The sequence below is a fragment of the Rhinopithecus bieti genome, unplaced genomic scaffold (assembly GCF_001698545.2).
Source record: "Rhinopithecus bieti isolate Rb0 unplaced genomic scaffold, ASM169854v2 scaffold_78508, whole genome shotgun sequence".
NCBI classification, from domain to species: Eukaryota; Metazoa; Chordata; class Mammalia; order Primates; family Cercopithecidae; genus Rhinopithecus; species Rhinopithecus bieti.
This window is the reverse complement of record NW_016829854.1, coordinates 498,466-518,320: the sequence shown is the minus strand read 5'-3', so window position 1 is coordinate 518,320 and position 19,855 is coordinate 498,466. Positions and strand designations below refer to the sequence as shown.

General features: G+C 54.3%; 1 protein-coding gene across 1 annotated transcript; it reads right to left on the bottom strand.

Moving 5' to 3' along the window:
* Positions 1-2,738: 2,738 nt before the first annotated feature.
* On the bottom strand, positions 2,739-19,019 carry MYLK2 (myosin light chain kinase 2). The gene is made up of 13 exons (XM_017865081.1): positions 18,886-19,019; positions 18,682-18,781; positions 17,768-18,188; positions 16,584-16,879; positions 14,408-14,513; positions 13,642-13,735; positions 11,266-11,375; positions 11,042-11,183; positions 6,499-6,569; positions 6,246-6,374; positions 5,534-5,686; positions 5,253-5,385; positions 2,739-3,688 (listed from the first exon to the last, which is right to left on the bottom strand). The coding sequence occupies exons 2-13, from the start codon at positions 18,731-18,733 to the stop codon at positions 3,608-3,610; spliced, it is 1,788 nt and encodes a 595-aa protein (XP_017720570.1). The 5' UTR covers positions 18,734-18,781; positions 18,886-19,019; the 3' UTR covers positions 2,739-3,607.
* Positions 19,020-19,855: the final 836 nt, after the last annotated feature.

Below are 19,855 nucleotides of genomic sequence, written 5' to 3'. Positions count from 1 at the left end.
GGTCACTGTGGGCCTGGCTAAGGCCCTGAGGCAGGAAATGGTCTTGGAGGAAAACTCTCTGGGCTGGGACCAGCTGGGAGGAGCACTCCCACTGAGAGTGTTAACCCTTCTTAGCTCACAGAGGGCCCAAGACCCCATTCAGGGGAAGCCCAGGCACAGAGGTGCCTTGCAAGGGAAGAACACAGCATCGGCCTTGAGACGGACACTGAGCAGGAGGGACCCATGGCCCTGGTGCCTGTGGTGGGCAGAGCAAGCCATGCAAGGGGCAGGGAAGCTCAGCCTGACACCCAGAGAACTGACGCCCTGGGAACCCTTGCTCAGTCCTGGTCCAGCTTGACAGTCCCAAACCAGCTATGGGCTCTCTCCCTGCATCAGGGCAGCTCCTAGTGTGAAAAATCTTTCTTCCTTGTGGCTGCCAGGGATGGGAGCGTTCCTGAAAGCAATGGGGCTGGGGCCTAAGCCTGCACAGGGGCAGACCCAGTTCTCCACAGGGGCTGTGGCTGTAGCTTTGCCCCCAGTGTGCTCCGTGGCCCTCAGTGGGAACAAGGTCTCTCTGAACCCACATTTCCCCATCCATATTATCAAATCTATACTGTCTGCTGCTGGGGACCAGGAGAGGCCCAAAGGAAGCACCTGATTAATCATAAAGAGCTTTCATAAAGAGCTCCTGGGAAGGGGTGGAGCTGGGTTCTGAATAGGCTTCTTGCATGGGACATGTTAATTTGCTGTGTGGCCTTGGTCAAATCACTTTCCCTCTCTGAACCTGTTTTTTTCACCTGTAAAATATGGTGCATGAGCACCCCATCCCATCTCTCAACTGTCACAATGGCCCTAGGAGTGGCAGAAGAGAAAAGAGCTGAGGTTATCATCTTCATATTACAGAGGGGGAAACTGAGGCTTGCACTGGGAGTCAGGAGTCCTGGGTTCTAGTTCCAGCTGTTACTGTCTCTGATGAAGGACCTTCCCCATCTTGGCCTCGGTTTCCCCAGCTGGATCCAGGCCCTGGATCTCCGCTGTGGCTGGACTTCATTTCCTTCCCTCCCCCCACAGTGGTGACTCATCCCTCATCAACACACTGTGTGGCCGAGGCTCAGCATGGGTGGGGGCCAGTGAGGCCGAGAAAACCACTCAGAGGAAACCACAGGCCTGGCCCAGCTGGCAGGTGGTGGACGGGCAGGCAGGCAGGAATCCACAGCCCTAGGGGCCCTGCCCATAAGTGCACCTCCCACCAAGAGCCCAAGCCAGGTTCCCCAGGCCCCCCACGCCCCAGACTGCAAGTCAGGCTCAGGCCTCAGAGCCACCCATTCACCACCCCAAGTGATATGGTGCAACTGGACTCTGAACTCCCCGGCTCAAACAGAGAGGGGATCGCAGTGAGGACCAGTGTTCATGGAGGCAGGAGAGGGATGGGATGAACTGTCAAGGTTTCTGTCCAAGGGCAAGCCGAAGGTTTCTCAGGCGGCAGGCAGTGGTGAAGAGAAGGGACTCTGGGCCCAGACCATCTGGGTACAAATCCTGGCTCTGCCACTGACTAGCTATGTGGCCCTGAGCAAGTAGCTGAACCTCTCTGAGGCTTGGCTCCCCACTCTGAGAAATGGACACAACACAACACCTTGCAGAGTCACCGTGTGCAGCCGACGTGGTTGTCAACACAATGTGGCACCCAGGGCCAGCAGCCGGCAGGTGCTGGATGCGTGTTAACTGCTATCTCTGCTCTTCCTGCTGGAACCTCTCTGTTCCCACAGGCCAGCCCCACTTCTCAGTCGTCCTCACAGCCAGAAAGGCTGCACCCTATCAGGGTTCACGTCCCTTGCCCTCTGGGCTTCCCCCAGATGGAGCCTCCCCTGTCCCGCACTGCTGGGGTGAGGTAGCTGTGACCACTGGGAAAAGCAGAAAACAGTCCTCTCCCCTGAAGCCCTCATTGCAGACCCATCACAGGCCTGCTAGACCTGGCCTCCACCTGGAGACCAGGCTCTCTGCTTACACCCTGTCCTGGTGAGAAGCAGAGGGAACGCATGGGCAGAGCCCTGCTCTGGGAGACGGAAAAGTTCCTTTCAAGCCCCAGTCCCTGACTTGTTGAGTGGCATTCAAGTTCCTTCTCTTCTCTGAGCCTCAGTTTCTTCATTTGTGGAGTAAGGATAAGAACATTATCGTTCCCTGAGCCAAGCACAGCCCTGAGTGCCTTAGCTCAGTCTGACTGATGCTGCAGCCATGGCCCCACCCTATGAGGTAGATCCTAGCACTCTCTCCGGCTCAGTTTCTCCCTCTGTAAAACAGGAATAATACCTGCCTCGTGAGAATCACCTGAAGCCGGGAGGCGGAGGTTGCATGCAGTGAACCAAGATCACACCACTGCACTCCAGCCTGGGCGACAGAGTGAGACTTCATCTAAACAAACAAACAAACAAACAAATAAAACCTGCCCTTAACCTTGCTGTGAGGAGTAAATGAGTTAACACATGCACAGGTGCTTTAAGTAAAGCTGGGCACACAGTAATCACACACCCAGTGTCGGCTGTTGCTCTGACCGCCCTCTCACAGGTGAGGATACTGAGGCACAACATGCAGAAGCCACCTGCCCACATCATATGCTGCGAAGTCTGGCACCTGAGCCTGCATGAACCACTGCACTATGAGCTGACGGATGTTGCTAAAGTGTCCGGCACACAGTAGGTGCTCAGTGAACTGTGGTCATCGGCGACCTCACACCACTGCAGGCACACACAGAGGGAAGGAGGCCACATCCAACCTGTACATTTATTTACAAGGCACAAGCTGAGAGCAGGTTGGGGGCTGCCCCATGGCCTTCCTACTTCTCCTGGGCCTGCTGACCCCATCATCTGAGGCCATGGGTGATCCCCGAGATGGGGACCCCCAGTGGTTGGGTTGGGCTGGCTTGGCCCTGAGGCAAGCTCGGGGGTGGTCTCCTGTGTCCCCTGGCTTCTCCCCTCCCCCTCCACCAGGCCTGGGCTGGGTGCCCTCTTTCTCACACAGAGTTCCTGTGTGTTGGTGGTCGCAAGGAAGATGGGTGGGGGCCAGCCTGGGCCAGATGGTGTGGGCTCGGCCTTATCTGCTGGGAGTGGGGAGGCGGCGGGGGCATAGAGGTCCTCTCTCACAAAGCCTGCTCTGTCTCCCCTGGCAGCTGGGCCTTAGGAATCGGCGTTGCGGCCTTCCTGCCCCGCCAGGAGCCTCCCATCCACAACCATAGAAGCCCTACATGCTGAGAGCCCCCAGCCATGGCACCCTGGCTAGGAGCAGACCCAGGCTGAGGATGCTCCCAGTGGGGAAAAGCAGGGGTCACCACGGCGGCAGTTCAAAGATGGGGAGCTGGGGAGGGAACTGGGAGCGGCTTCAACAGGGGCCTGGAGTCTGGGGTGTGGCCGAATGGCTGGAGCCCTGTCTGGGGAGGCCACACTCTGAGGCGGCTCACATCGGGGAAGCGGTCACTGCGTGGGGGCGTGGGGAGCCCCGAGCCTCCCAGCCTGGCACAGCCTTGTCCTGGCAAGCCTGTCCTGGGGATCTGGCTGCCTTCTCTGGCCTTCTGGGCTGTGTGGCCTCAGCCCCGGCCACAGTGTGGCTGCGTCCAGGCCTCAGCTGCGCCCAGGGCTCAGACCCCCAGAGCCATCAGTGCTCCCGAGCTGCTGATCTTCTTGAAGCGGTTGGCAGCGCTGACAGCAATGAAGTTTTTCTAGAGAATAGAAGACAGGGAGTCCCAGTTAACACCAGGGCAGGGGGGCAGCTGCAGGGTGTCTGAGCATCCTCTAAGTCCCCTGCAGTCCAGGAGGGTCACAGGCTAGGGAAGGCGCAGTGCCCAAAACGGCCACAGGAGGCGCCATGACACGGCATTGTCCACGAGTCCTTCCCTCACTCAATGGATAGGTCAGCCAGACCTGAACCGAGGATGGCTCTGCTCCAAACACTCCCATGGCTCCAGTTTTGCTCCACGTAAAACATAAACCCCTTGCCATAGCTGATGAGTCCCTCCACCTCCTGTCCCCCTCTTCCTCTCTGACTTCATTCCTTACCTCCTTGCTCACTCCACTCCATCCATACTGGCCTCCTACCTGTTCCTCAAACTCACCAACTGCACCTCTGCCTCAGGGTCTTTGTACTGGCTCCTCCCTCTGCCTGGAATACTCTTCTCTCAGTATTGGCATGGCTCACCCCTCCCCACCTTCAGGTCTTTGTTCACATGCTTCTCAGTGAGCCCTTCCTGACCCCCCTATTTAGAAGTGCAGGCTGGGCACTTTGAGAGGCCGAGGCAGGAGGATTGCTTGCCTGAGCAACATGGTGAGACCTCATCTCCACAAAAATATTTTTAAAATATTAACTGGACATGGTGGCATGTGTCTGTGGTCCCAGCTACTCAGGAGGCCAAAGGAGAGGATCACTTGAGCCCAGAAAGTCAAGACTGCAGTGAGCCATGATGGCACCACTGTGCTCCAGCCAGTGAGGCAGAGTGAGACCCTGTCTCTAAAAAAAATAATAATAATAAAAGTGCAACCTCTCTCCTGGCAGATGGCCCTTATTTTTTCTAAAACCCTTCTTTAACCCTATTTCCCCAGGGCTCTAGAAAATGCCCCACCTCAGCCGAGCGCAGTGGCTCACACCTGTAATCCCAGCACTTTGGGAGGCCGAGGCGGGCGGATCACAAGGTTAGGAGTTCAAGACCAGCCTGGTCAACATGGTGAAACCCTGTCTCCACTAAAAATACAAAAATTAGCCAGGTGTGGTGGTAGGCACCTGTAATCCCAGCTACCTGGGAGGCTGAGGCAGGAGAATTGCTTGAACCCGGGAGGCGGAGGTTGCAGTGAGCCAAGATCACGCCACGCCACTGTACTCCAGCCTGGGTGACAGAGTAATACTCTGTATTGAAAGAAAAAAAAAAAAAGACAGAAAATGCCCCACCTCCCACCAAAAGTAAGTCCACAAAGACAGATCTTTGTTTCTTTTGTCCACTCCTATATCCCAATGCCTAGAAGTAGCAGATGCTCAAGAAATATTTGAAAAATGAAGGAAGGAAGCCAGAGCCCCAGTTGGGTGGGGTTGAGTGGAAGGCTGGGTGGAGGTCTCCACTCCAGGACAGGAGCCAGTCCAGGGCAAAAACAGAAAAGTAAACCCTGTCTTCCATACAGGGCCCGGCCTGGTCAACAGAACCTGCCAAGGCAGGGATGGTGGAGGCTGGGATCTGGCGCCAGGAGCCCTTCCCACTCCAGAGTCCTCCCTCCTCCCCACCCCGAATCCAGCGGTACCTTCCAGCGCCTCTTCATGAGGTATTTCTTAAGCAAGATCTGAGACTTAAGGCGTCGGTTACAGCGCTTGGCTTTCTCTGCCAGGTTGTTGAGCCAGGGGTGGGCGAGACACTGGGCTGCGCTCATCCGGCCCCTGGGGGAGAGGCAGCATGGTGAGGGTGGGCTGCATGCTCATGAGGCCCCATGGGCTGAGCTGGCCTGTCTACCCGGCTCCTGCCCTGCCAGCACTCAGACACACTAAGGTTGCACACATACAGTTCAGGTTCTGGGGTGAGCCTCACCTCTGGTCCTTGACGATGAGGTTGGAGACAAAGTCTTTGGCCTCGTCTGATACAGCCTCAAAGGTCTCTTCATCAAAGTACCAGTTGCCAGATAGAACGTTGTTTAGGGTCTCTGTGTCATCATCTCCCAGGAAGGGGGAGAGGCCGCTCAGCCTAGAGGGAGGGGATAGCAGGGGGCAGGAAGGTGAGATTGCAGGTGCTGAGTCACCTTCAGGAGGGTAGGGAACAGGGGCAGATCCTAGGAGGCAGCGCCATGTGCTGAAAAGACCCCCAGCCTCTCGTGGGACAGACCTGGGTTTGAATCTGGCTGGGTGACTTTGGGTAAGTCACCTCCCCTCTCTGAGCCTCACTCTTCTCATCTGTAAAATGGGCATAATCATCCCAGCTTCCCAGGTGACAGTGAAGATGAGGAATGACGAGTGCAAGGTATGTGGTGAAAACATAGGAAATGTCCACTGGGCCTCTGCCCACCCCAGGTCATCCGAGATCTGCTGTCCAGATGCCTTTGTAGGGACCTTGGTTTTTCCATCTATAAAATGGGTACCACGTTCCCCTTTCCTGTTCTCCCTAGCACCCCCAACCCCAGCAGACCTCTGACTGAGGGATAGGGGAGGTGGGATCACCTTACCAGGACCCCCGGGCCAATCTTGGCCTCAGCCGCTTGCCCCCATGCCCCACCAACCCCATAAACACGACCCGCCTCGGAGCTCACAGCATGTAGGTGATCACCCCCATACTCCACATGTCTGTCTTATCGGAGATTTGGTCATAATTCACCACCTCAGGTGACAGGAACTCTGGGGTCCCAAAGTTCACCTTCAGCTTCTCGTTGGGGTTATACCTGGAGGTGAGACCAAGGGCTCAGAGCACAGCTCCCGGCCTGTACCCATGCCCCCTCCACCCCACCCCCGTCCCCTGCCAACCTCAGAGTCTTGTTTTACCCTCCCCACCCACCCGGGTGGTACCTCCGTGCCAGGCCGAAGTCAATGATCTTCACCAAATGCCCCGTGGTGTTGACACACAGGATGTTCTCTGGCTGAGGAGAAAGGGGGTGGCCTGGGTTGGCCTCTGACCAGCTTACCCTCCCTCTCCCACCAGGCCCATGCAAGCCCCAGGCTCCCTGAGGCAGAGGTCTAAGCTGCCAGAGTGGGCAGCTGCCAGAGACCCTCCAGCCCTGCCTGCTCTGGGCACAGAGAGATCTTTTTTTTTTTTTTTTTTAAGACGGAGTCTCGCTCTGCCCCTTGGCTGGAGTGCAGTGGCGCGATCTCGGTTTGCTGCAAGCTCCGCCTCCTGGGTTCACGCCATTCTCCTGCCTCAGCCTCCCGAGTAGCTGGGACTACAGGCGCCCGCCACTACGCCTGGCTAATTTTTTTGTATTTTAGTAGAGATAGGGTTTCACTGTGTTAGCCAGGATGGTCTCGATCTCCTGACCTCGTGATCCGCCCACCTCGACCTCCCAAAGTGCTGGGATTACAGGGGTGAGCCACCGCGCCCGGCTACAGAGAGATCTTGAGGCAAGTCCCCCAAGAGGGGCTTCTGCGAGGCCTTGAAGCACAGGACCTGCCGTGATGGGGTCAGGTGGGATCCCCTCTGTCTAAGGCCATGAAAGAACCACCACATTCTAGCAGTTCTGAGGATGGGGAAACAGAAGCCTGTGGAGAGGAGGCATGATAGCCTGCTACTCCCTGCCCCGGGCTGGGGGGCCAGTGCAGGGCCACCACCAGATACATGAAGCTCCAGAGAGGAGAGAAAGAAGGATGCCAGCTCAGTTCCGGAGAGTCTTCCTCTCGGGAACATGGGGCTTCAAACCACTCCAGGGTTGCCGGAAGATGAGCTACTCTTGTCACCCCAGTTAGTGATGATGACGAGCTACAAAACGTAAGGCCCGGTCCACTCACTTTCTCACTTTAGCTCCCCAGTCCTTCCCAAAGATCTAGGAGGCACACACTGTTACCTTGAGATGAAACTGTGACACTGAGATACTATTGCCATCCATTCCCATTTGACAGCTGAGAAAGCTGAGGCTCAGGCACAGAAGTGACTAGGTCATAGCTGCCCAGCAAGTAAGCTACAGAGCCAGGAAATGAATGCAGGACTGACTCCAGCACTGGCCTTGTGATGTTCTGATACCACCACTACAGGGCTGGCTCTTCCAGGCCAGGGACCATCTTCTCCTGGCCTCCTGGGTCCCACCCTCAGGGTCTAACAAAGGCACCCAGTAGGGGCTCAGCCAAGGCTCAGGGGAAACCTGTGTCCCATGCACAAGTGAACACATGGATGACGTTACTATAAGCCCAGTTCCTCTCTACTCTGGGCCTCCGTTTCCTCTTCCTATCACACAAGGACACAGGACTAATCTGAGGTTGCAGGGTATAAACATTTTTAAGTTAACAATGGTTCAAAGGCAGGAGATTTTGCACAAAAACCCTGAATTCCAGCACCTCCTGAAACACCGGAAGCCCTGGCCACATGGGCCTTGGAGCAAGTTGCCACCGACAGCCTGAGATGGGACAAACGTCCTCCAGCTCTCCCGTGGCCGCCACCACCCCCCGATCCCTCCCATTCAACATGCTGTTGTTATTTGTCTGGGCTCTGTGGGCATTTGACTCAAGTCCCCTAATGAGACACTTTCTGAAGGCACTTTTACAACTGATAGATTAACTCAGAGTAGAATGATTTTAATAGCTTGGCCTGGTGTCCCACAAAACAGGAAAGAAAAGAAGGGTCCCAGGGTACAAGCACTTGGAGAAATGAAGCCGACTCAAACCTCCTTTCAGAGATTCTCCGTCTACACATAGAAGGCCCTCAGAGACCCAGGACATGGCCTGTGGGCTGGAGTGCACTCAACCTACTTGACTGTGAAACACTTTTTTGATGAAAAATGTATAGTTATCCTGAAAAAAAAAACACGTTTTAGATATAGAGGCTCACGACTGAGCTTCTTCCCAGAGCACTGCATTTTAATTGGGGGACCCTATTCTACCCCAAAGCAATTAGCCTTCACAAGCGAAAGGCAGGCTTCCAAAGTCATCATGCAGGCACCAACTGCCCCTGGCTCAGTGAAGGGGCCACCATCTGTCCAGTAACTCAGGACTCACACTTGATCCTTTCTTTTCCTAACCCTCACACATGCAAACCCTCAGCACATCAGATTGGCTCTATGTCCAAAATGTATCCTCCATCTGGTCCCTTTCCCTCCCCTCCCCAACTGACACTCTGGCTCAAGACCCCAGCATCTCTCTCCTGGCTTACGTACTCTATCAGCATCTAAATTCCCTGCATCCACTCTGGCCCCACTGAAACCCACCTCCTCACTGTTTGTGTCCTCCTCTGTCAGTGGCAGTGATACTAACACGCCTAACCCAGGGAACTGTTGGGAAGATGGCACCCTCACTCAGACAGCATCAGTCACAGAGAAAAACTGGGACAGGTGTTAGAGGCAGCAACAGCATCTCCCCGTCTGCTTCAGAGCCGTGCCAACTTCAATTTCACCCAGTGCGATTCCTCATTACTCTTGCGTATTTTCTCGTACACTTTTCATTGCTTAAAGTGACCTATTTAGTTAGTCACTGTTTTATGAATGTCTGTTTCCCCTGGAGGCTCCATGAGACAGGGACCATTTCCTTCATAGTCCCTATGCCTAGCACCAGGCCTTCCAGGAGCAGGTACCCAGCACGTGCTTAACGAATGAATTAAAGAAAATACCCAGCATGTGCTTATGGAATGAGTGAATGAAACTACCATCCACTTTGCTGATGGGTGCTCACACGCCTCCACATTAAGATTCCATGTCCTGCCACTTAACCCACAGCATTAATACCTGCCATCAGGACTGCCAACCCCCTGCACTCCTGCTGCCCTTGCCTGCTCCACACCCAGAGCTCCACACTGAGCTCTGGACAGCTACTGACAACTGACTGGAGTTGCTGCAATGTATAAAACCTATCTGCGGCCAGGCACGGTGGCTCACACCTGTAATCCCAGCACTTTGGGAGGCCGAGGCAGGCAGATCACCTGAGGTCAGGAGTTCGAGACCAGCCTGGCCAACCTGGTGAAATCCTGTCTCTATTAAAAATACAAAAATTAGCCAGGTGTGGTGGCACATGCCTGTAATCCCAGCTACGCGGGAGGCTGAGGCAAAAGAATTGCTTGAGCCCAGAAGACAGAGGTTGCAGTGAGCCAAGATCGTACCACTGCACTCCAGCCTGGCCCACAGATCAAGACTCTGTCTCAAAAACAAAAACAAACAAACAAAAAAAACATCGGCCGGGTGCAGTGGTTCAAGCCTGTAATCCCAGCACTTTGGGAAGCCGAGACGGGCAGATCATGAGGTCAGGAGATTGAGAACATCCTGGCTAACATGGTGAAACTCCGTCTCTACTAAAAAATACAAAAAAACTAGCTGCACGAGGTGGCGGGCGCCTATAGTCCCAGCTACTCAGGAGGCTGAGGCAGGAGAATGGCGTGAACCCGGGAGGCGGAGCTTGCAGTGAGCTGAGATCCGGCCACTGCACTCCAGCCTGGGTGACAGAGCAAGACTCCGTCTCAAAAAAAAAAAAAAAAAAAAAAAAAACCTATCTGCTCTTCCTGACCTACTATGTGCACGGTACTGAGCAAGGTCAGAACAGGGATATCAGGCCGGACACAATGGCACATGGCCATAATCCTAGCACTTACAGAGGCTGAGGTGGGTAGATCACTTGAGGTCTGGAGTTCGAGATCAGTCCGGCCAACATGGTGAAACCCTGACTCTACTAAAAATACAAAAATTAGCCTGGTGTGGTGGCAGGTGCCTGTAATCCTAGCTACTTGGGAGGCTGAGGCAGGAGAATCGCTTGAACCCAGGAGGTGGAGGTTGCAGTGAGCCAAGATCACGCCACTGCACTCCAGCCTGGGCAAGAGAGTGAGACTCCATCTCAAAAACAAAGAAAAGGGATATCAATATTCTTTCATGAAACATTTTTGTTAGCCCCTACCTCATGCACATTGCTGCACTGATGCTATACTTATTTGAGAGCTCCAAGAATGAAGGGATTTTTATGTTTGGTTCACCACAGGATCTCCACCACCTAGAACATTGCCTGGCATAAAGTAAGACTTCAAGAAATATTTGTTGATTTTGAATAAATGATCAGACACTCATAGTACCTGTCATGGGCCAACGCTGAGGCAGGTGCTATTGCAACACTTACTAGTCACTTGTCTATGTAACACACTGAGCTTGGGGCTCACAGGACTGCAAAAGGCCCTTTCAACAAATACTTAGTACTAGACTAGAAGTTCCATGAAAGCTGGTACCATGTCTTCCCCCGCTCCCCTTCCCTTGGCTGTGTCCCTGGCTCCTGGCATTGGTAAGTATTCCATAAACCCTTTCTGAATCTATGAAGGGAAGGATGGATGAAGGAAGAAAGGGAGAGATGGGAGGGCAGAGGGATGGCTGGTGACAGCACTGATCTCAGGGGGTTGGACGCTGCCCCTGACCCTTCCCAGGAGGCCCCAGTCCGGTACCTTGAGGTCCAGATGCAAAACCCTCATCTTGTGCATGAAGAGGATCCCATCACAGATCTGCCTGACAAACACCATGGTGTCCACCTCGGTCAGATGGTAGTCCTCATCCACAATCCTCTCGAAGAGCTCTCCACCCTCGATGCTGTGTGCAGAGACCCCTCCACGGCTTGCTCCGTGCCCGCTGGTACCCTCACCCAGCCCCTACCCCAACTTCAGGCACTCACTACTCCATGAACAGGACGATCTCATGCGGAGTCTCGATGGCTGCATACAGCTGGATCAGATTGCGGTGGTTCAGCTGGTTCATGACCTCGATCTCCAGCAACACCATTTCCTGGGGACCAGGGAAGTCAAGGGTACCAGTTGGACACCATCACTCCCTGCCACCCACCCTCCATACCCACACCCTTGACCAGGCCTGCTAGCCTTGCCCGGATCACTGCTCAGCCTCCTCCTCACCTCTCCTCTCTCCCCCAGCCCCACATCTGTGGTCCTCACCACTCCAAGTCATGCCTGCTGAGACATCTTCCTTCTGCCGGCTCTTCTCCTGAGTACTAGCATGCCAAGGGCTCCATCCTCCCTGCTCACCGCTTCCCTCTTTCTGCTCTCTCCCTGGGCATCTGCATCAAGTCTCATGACTTTACATTTTATCCAAAGTCATCAATTTCCAAATACATATCTCAACCTCTGAGCACTCCATTGAATTCTAGACTCCAATATCTCTGTCTACTTACCTTCGTTATCTAATAGACATCTCAAATCTATCATGTCCAAAATTAGACCCTAGACATCGTCCCTTCCCCACAATTGAGTTGTTCTCGGCTTGCCTGGCAGCAAAAGTACTCCCACGCTTCGCCCAAGGGTGCAGGACAAAAAGTTACAAGCCATCCTAAGTTCTTCCCTTACTCTCGCACCCTCACACCCTACCTCCAACCCAACTCTTCAACATCGTCTACCTTCAAGCTAGATTATACATCCAATCATTCTCACCTCCTCCACCACCGCCTTCCTAGTTTAAGACACCATTATTTGTCACTTTCAGAAAGTTGTAAGCCAGCTGTCACATCAGTAGGCTGATATATTAGCTATAATAGGAATACTTACACCATGGGAAATGGCAAATGCTGTAAATCGGGCCTCTCTCCACACCTGCCCTACCCAGATCCAATGGTTAAACACTAACCCTTGTTTCACTGCCAGAATGGCTCCCCTTCTGCCTTTACCCACTCCTTCATTTAGGTCTCACCTCACATACTTCTTTCTCAGAGAGGACTGATCTCACCTCCCTATGTAAAAGGGCCCTCATCAGCCCTGTACCCCCTCTACCCTACCTGGCTTTATTTTCCCTCCTAGCGCTTCTCAGCACCTGATGTCACGCCTTTTTTTTCTCTTCTCTCTCTCTTTTTTTTTTTTTTTTTTTTTTTTTTTTGCTTTCTGTTTTAATTGTCTCTCCGTCCACTCTAACATGTCAGCCCATGAGGGCGGGGGTGTTTTTATTTCACTAGCATTTCCCCAGCCCCTGACCCAGTAGATGGTGAGGAAAAGTGCTCAATAGTTATCAACTGATAACTGACTCCAGTTAATTGAGCCACAGGTAGGTGCTGAGCATCTACGCTGAGCCAGAGCCTGTGATAGAGGCCTGGGACCCAGGAGTCAATAATACAGATCCAGGCCCTGTGAGTGGAAGAGACAAAGAAGGACATTATCACATAGAAAATGCACTCCTTCCAGTGTGCTTAGAGCCATAATGGGGACCCAGGGCTAGAGCGACTAGAGCTGCTTCTCACGCTCTCGCTGGGAGCAGGCCTGTGCCCACACTGCAGTTTCTGTCTGGGATGCCTAGACCCTCACTCCCCGGCACCTCCTGCTATCTCTGGCCCTCAAGCCTTTCCTCTCGTAGTCCCCTCTGCCTGAAACTCTGTCCTTGCCTTCTCTACTGGAACGTCTCCTCATTCCTCAAAGCCCTCACTCAAAAGGCAGCTGGTCCAGGAAGCTTCCCTGACCCCTCAGCCTGAGCCAGAAGCTCTCTTGAACTCCCACATGCTACCCCCAGTTTCCCTGAGTGACAGCTCTGGTCATACGAGGTTGCTATTACCTCCTCACATAGCAGACTCCCTCACTCTACCTGCCTGCATTCTTTCACTCCTTCAACAAATGCTGCTCGTGGCCTCCTCTGAACCTAGCCCAGGCTGTGGGTGCTAGAGGCAAAGCTCTAGGCCAGGCTTGTTTACCTTGGCATCAGTTCCCTGAGGGTAGGGACCACACCCACTTCACTCCGGGACCCCCAGTGCCCAGCACACGGCCTGGCCTAGAGCCCACACTCATCAGTGTTTGTTGAATTGAACCAGAGGGCATGAATATCCCATGCCTAAAAGGGGAAGTCCCCAGATAAGTTCAGTAACTGACGTATCTGGTTATGGATAGGGTCCTCAGGCCCCTCCTGCAGGGCTGTCCGTCCATCTATCTGTGTGGTATTTTCACTGCAACAAACTCCCATAACAGGCCCTGGGTTCAGCAGCACCGGTGGAGGGAGGCGAGAGGTGCCCACTCCAAGGATCCCCTCCCCATCCTGGGCAGATACCATCCCCCCACCTCACTACCTTGTCTTTGGGAGTCTGTTTCTTGATGACCTTGGCTGCCAGCTTGAGGCCTGTGGCTTTCTCCTTGCAGGTACAGACTGCCCCAAACTTGCCACTGGAAAGAGAAGAGGCTGTAAGGGGACCGCAGAGCCCACCAGGGTCAGTGGCATCCTTTGCTCTGTTCCTAACTTGGTCCCAGACCCAGTGGTGCCTCTGGATCCCCTTTGGTGAGACGGGAGCACTCACCCCAGCCAGCCCTGACTCCCTCCTGAAGCTGTGAGCTGTTCTGCCAGGACAATGGCTGAAGCAGGTTCTTTGAACCACACAAACCACGTGCACAGGAAGGGCAGGCATGTAGGGAGGATGGCCCTGGGATGCGACCCTTAGAGGTTTAGGGCAGGCAGGCCCTGGGCCCTGGGGGAGGGCACCTTCAGGCAGAGGGAGGATCTGCAGAGGTATAAGACTGAGTCAGGGCTTTTTACAAAGCAGGAATCACCATGAGGGAGTCAGTGTGGTGCCTGGAGCTGAGACAGACAGGAAAATGTTGTGTATTTCCTACGGAAGCACTGAATGGCTGACAGTGTGTCTGAGTAAGTGACAGCAACACTGAGTGCACATCAGCATGTGGCAGCTGCACACAGTGTGTGTCCCACATAGAGGTGAATGTGTCCACGTGGCCATGTCTAAGCAGGGTGCGTGTCTGGGCCTTGCACAGGGGAAATGTGAAGCCACAGGAGCCTGGCGCGCTCTCTGTCCATGAGTGCCCAGCTGGGGTCCCAGATCTCACCCTCCGAGCGCCTCCTTGGAGTTCATACTGAATTCACTGTTGACATTTCCAGTCCTCAGCTCCACCATGCGGTGAGGGAAGGGGGCCGGGGGTGGCGGGCAATCATCTAGGGGACAGATCACAGCCCTTATGGTCAGTGCCAGGGGCTGCTGAGGATTCCCCTTGGCACCACCCCCTCCTGCTGGCCTGGGCCCCACCGGGGAAGTTAAGTTCACCAAGTGATACCTGGGAGACACCTAGCTCCAGGATAGGGGCTATGGGGCCCAGTTTCCAACGTCAGTTCTGCCACCAACACAACACCCCCTATCAGAGAGGACCCAGATTCTCCTGGCAGAACAAACGGGATGGGAGCTTGGCTTTTTTGAACCCTCTGCATTATAAGGCATGAGGACTCCATCCCGAGCTATCTCTGCATTTCCACCAAAAACAATCAAACACAGCAGCTATACAGCGGAATGCCGGGCAGTGGGGTTGCTATATCTGAATGATGGGGTAGGTGGTGGGACCTGCCCACCCGCCATTCTAGTAACACCATAAGCTGGCCAGACCGCCTATGGCGGGGCGGGACCAGGGACTGGGCTGTTTGGTGGGGAGAGGTCGCCACCTAGTGACAAGTGTGGGGAACCGCTCGCCCTGAAGGCTGGCAGGTCGGCAGGCTGTCCTCGGGAAATGAAACCTCTTTATAAATAGCAAGAGGCAGCAGGGAAGCCGGGCTGGTGATAAATCAGACGGCCTTTGGAGCTGGTTCAGATCCCGTCACCCTAGGATGCAATTTCGGGGCGGGGCGGAGGTCTCTGCGGCTGCTAGGGGCGGAGGCAGGGCTCCTGGCTGCCGCCCAGCCGCCAGGTCCTCCCACCCTGTCTGGGTGGCACGGTGCCGCTCACCAGTCAGGCTGGCGGGTCTCCCAGGGCACTTCAGTCTGGAGGCAGGGGGGTATCAGGACACTCTGGGCTCTCCTGACCCCATCTCACCCCACCCCCAGCCCTGCCGCACCCCTGCCCAGGCCCTTTCCCTATTCACCTGCTAGCCAAGCTCACTCAGGCTCAGAGCTCTCTGCGGCCCACGAATAAGCCACGGGCTGCTTGTTTAATCATCAATGAAGGCCACTCCACAGTACTGCCCCATTGCACATTCCAGCTTCCTTGGTCACTGCTCCCACACACAGGCACTACTCCTCAGCTCATGAGCCCTCTATAGCTCCCATGACCCCACCCCACTGTGCAGTTTAGCTAGTAAGCCTGGCATTTGAGCCCTTCTACAGATTGACTCCAAATTCCATAGACCAGAGAGTTTATGTTGCTCCAATAATCTGCCTGATTTTTCTTTTTTTTTTAACCCCATTTTAGTCAAAGTAGAAAAAAGTCAAAAGTGGGTTCTGGAGTCTGGGTGGCCTGACAGGTTCAAATCTTGTCGTCACTGGATATTTTTGGGCACTTTACTTTCCCTTTTCTGAGCCTTCCTTTCCCCACCTATCAAAAGGGAATACCAAATTTAAAAGTAAAAATAAATTTTAAGGCCGGGCGCGGTGGCTCGCGCTTGTAATCCCAGCACTTTGGGAGGCCGAGACGGGCGGATCATGAGGTCAGGAGATCGAGACCATCCTGGCTAACCCGGTGAAACCCCCGTCTCTACTAAAAAAATACAAAAAACTAGCCGGGCGAGGTGTCGGACGCCTGTGGTCCCAGCTACTCGGGAGGCTGAGGCAGGAGAATGGCGTAAACCTGGGAGGAGGAGCTTGCAGTGAGCTGAGATCCGGCCACTGCACTCCAGTCCGGGCGACAGAGCGAGACTCCGTCTCAAAAAAAATAAAAAATAAAAAATAAATAAATAAATTTTAAAAAATAAAATTGAAAAAAGCCAGGCATGGTTGTACACGCCTGTAGTCCCAGCTACTCAGTAGGCCGAGGCAAGAGGATCACTTGAGGCTGGGAGTTTGAAGCCAGCCTGGGCAACATAGCAAGATCCTATCTTTTAAAACAAACAAATGAATAAGTATTCATTAAAAAGGAAATACTTTCTGGAGTTGTGTGACCCTTAGATGAATGGGCCTGGGTAAAGCATGGCTCAGGGCAGTTCAGACCGCCGAACAGGAGACTTGGGACTGACAGCCCCCTTCCCTCCCCATGGCCTCAGGACAGCCCCAGCCCCACCTGCCCCAAATCTGGAAGCAGCCTACCCAAAATCTGGAAGCAGTCCTCCTCCCTGGCTGTGAGACAGAGGGCCTGCCCCACCTCGGATTTCTCTGAGGGAACAGCCTGGAACTCGATCCCCCTTGAGGTGTCCCCTTGCACCTCAGCCTGGCCAGCCTGGCCTGGAGTTTTCTCTCCCACTTCCTTCTGGCTCTCTGCCAGGATGCTCTTTCCTTCTGCCTTGGCTGGCCTGGGATCCGTGGGGCCGTGGGTCATGGGCACCCCTTCAAAGGTGAGCTCCGATGCCTCACTTGGGGGCTTCTTGGCCAGCAGCTTCTCAGAACTAGAAGGTGAGAACACAGAGGTGAAGCCCTCAGCGGCCACAGCACATGGCCTCAGGCAAGTCTCAATGCAATCTGCAGAGCTAATCCAACCCCATCCCAAATGCATGGTGTAATACAGCTAAATTCACTTGGTACAAAATCAAGGGATGTTCATGACTGTGGTCATTATCTTGACTACCAACACACTAATAAATCATTAATAACTATTAATAGGATTGTTGATATGGTTAATCATCACGTGGATACAACTAGGGAGTTATGTAGCTCTTGATTCATAAAATCTGTTGTGACATAATTAATACATAATTACCAAATTGATATGGCGTTATTATTGTGGCTTACAATATATCATTAATGACCTCGTTAGCATTCAGGTAAGTATAACTGACTGCATCACAGATGTGCTATATTATGGTTATGAAAATATTGTCAGTGATCCTCCTATCTGGTTATTAGTCATCTTTTCATATCTTACCAATAATTATATTAAGAAGAACAGGAAAACGCTGGATGTCCTAGGAAATACACAGCCTTTTGCCTGACACCTTTAGCCTTTCTGCCTGACATCTCAATCCTGCCCTTGGCTAGACCCAAGCCCATGGCGTAAGGGGAACTCTGGATCCCAGAAGCCTAGAGAAGATATGTTCAACCTAGACGGTCTTTGAGGGTCTCTCTTATTCCAGCCTTCTACGAATTATGGCAAGGTTCTGGTTTCTGCAGGGGACAAGGTGGTAGATGCAATGCTCAAGACAGAGGAAACTGAATGTCAGAACTACCATTCCCAGCACCGAATATGATGACGACCATGCCTAAGACAAGGGAATTAAGCAGGAACCCTAGGGTAGGAGCCACAGGACCCCTCCCCACTCCCAGGAGGGGATATTCACCTGGAGATGATGGCGGGACAGCTGGGGCTATGCAGAAAGGCAGGTGAGCCCCTCCTGGCTGCTGCTTGACCCTCTGCTGCCTTCTTGCCCACCCTGGGCTCTCCAGGATCCTGGCTGCCTGAGGCTCCCTCTTCAGCCTTGGGCTTCTTGACACTGGTCTCCGGCGTTGCAGTCTGCTGGGGCAGGGCTGCCGGGGGCCCAGCACTGCCCTCCGCAGGCCCCCCGCCCCTGTCACCCTCTCCCTCGGGGCCTTGGCTGCTAGTTGAGGGTTGGGCCAGGGTACCATCCCCTTTCTCTGGGGCAGGGGCTTTGGCATCTTTCTTCAGGGTGGGTGGATCGGGAGCTTTCTTTGGGTCTGAGGGGCCAGGGTCTTTCCCTGTACCCAGGGGTCCTTCACCTGCAGGACCTTTAGGTGCCTTGTCTGCAAAGGAGGTGAGATACCCATCAGTATCCACCCTCCTTTCCCTCCCTCCCCACCCAGGCTGGGCAGAGACCAGCTCTGGGCCCAGGTTCCCACCCAGGCAACAACTTGCAAATGCTTGTCCCACTGAGTCTCTGGGGCCACTTGATGGCCCCTAGAGATGAGCTGCTGCAACCTTGGAGGGCCTCTGTGGGAGGCTTCCGGCCCTTTGGGTGGGCCTTGGTGGCCCCCATCATCCATGCCCTGACTGTTTAGGTGCATCCCCAGTAGCCATCCCTGGTGGCTTCACATTTTCCTGGTCTCTCCAGTAAGGGCTTCATACAGGCCCTGGACCCAGCCCAACCCTAGCCAGAGATTCCTCTGTTTCTGGGTCCCCCATGCACCATGCAAAGAAGGCTGGGGCACAGAACTCCCACTGAGGAACCTGCCCAGCCCTGGATTCAAAACCCCCCTTCCCAAGCTCCTCCCTCCATCTCCTGCCCCAGCTTGGCACCTGTTGACGGGTTCTGAATTCCCAGCTCAACTGCTCCATTTTCTGTCGCCATGAGGTAGGGAGGCGTGTGCTGCTGCTTGTCTAACTCAAGTCTTTCTAGCTGCAGAAACAAGAGCGGGGTGTGTCAGGCTGTCCAATTTCCCCTCTCGTCTGGCTGCAGTGAGACAGGAAACCGAGGCCTGCTAACTGAGGGGAGAGCGGTACCTGGAGTAGAGAGGGGCAACCTGGTGGCCGTCTGTCTCCCAGCGGCTGCTCAGGAGCAGTCCTGGGCAGTTGTAAGGGATTGGGCCTGGTGGGCAGAGGCGGAGGCAGGGGTGTGGGCAGTGGAGGCGGGGACGGAGGAGAGGATCTCTTACACCAGGGGCCATGCAGCTAGGACTGCCACCACCTGTCACTCTTGGCCCCTGTTCAGAGGACACGGCATTCTTCCCATGGCCCGACTGGGGGGAGAATGATGTTGGAACAAGTGAGAAGAGAAAAGGGAGGGGTATCTGGGGTGCTGGGGGAGCAGCCCTTTCCCCAGGCCTTGCTCAGTATCCCTGACTTGGACAGGATCAGAGGGGGCCTGGAAGAAGGGGAGTACTCAGGTAGGCCTGAAGGGCAAGAGTGTCCCCAGGCTGAGCCCTGGCCTGCCCACCTGTGTGCTACATCTCCTGGGGCTCCCCAGAACCTGGCTAAAGCCACGAAGTCCCAGGGATGATCTCCCTGACCCTAGTGCCCAGCTCTGTGCCCCAACATCTGGACCTGCTTGGATCATCTTTGGGTAAGAAATTGTCTCAGGGGCACTTGCTCAACACGCCCTTAGGCCTGGAAGCTGTTTCTTTTGAAACTGTCCTTTTCTTGGGCTCCTGGGGACACGGAGGCTGCCCTGAATAGCCATGGGAGATGGAGAGTGCTCTGTGCCCCTCCCCCGAGCTCATCCAGTTCTCACCCATGACCCACATGGAAGAACGGGGCTGGCAGAGAGTCTTTTCAAGGATCCTCCACTAAAGTGTTCAAGATGGGATGGGGACAGCTCTGATCCAAGGAGCCTTCCGTCACCCAGAGCCTTTCTCAGAGGGGGCCCTTGAGAACTGGCCAGACCTGGGTGCATTAGAAGTAGCTCTAGAGGCCGGATGCAGTGGTTCACACCTGTAATCCCAACACTTTGGGAAGCTGAGGCAGGAAGATCACT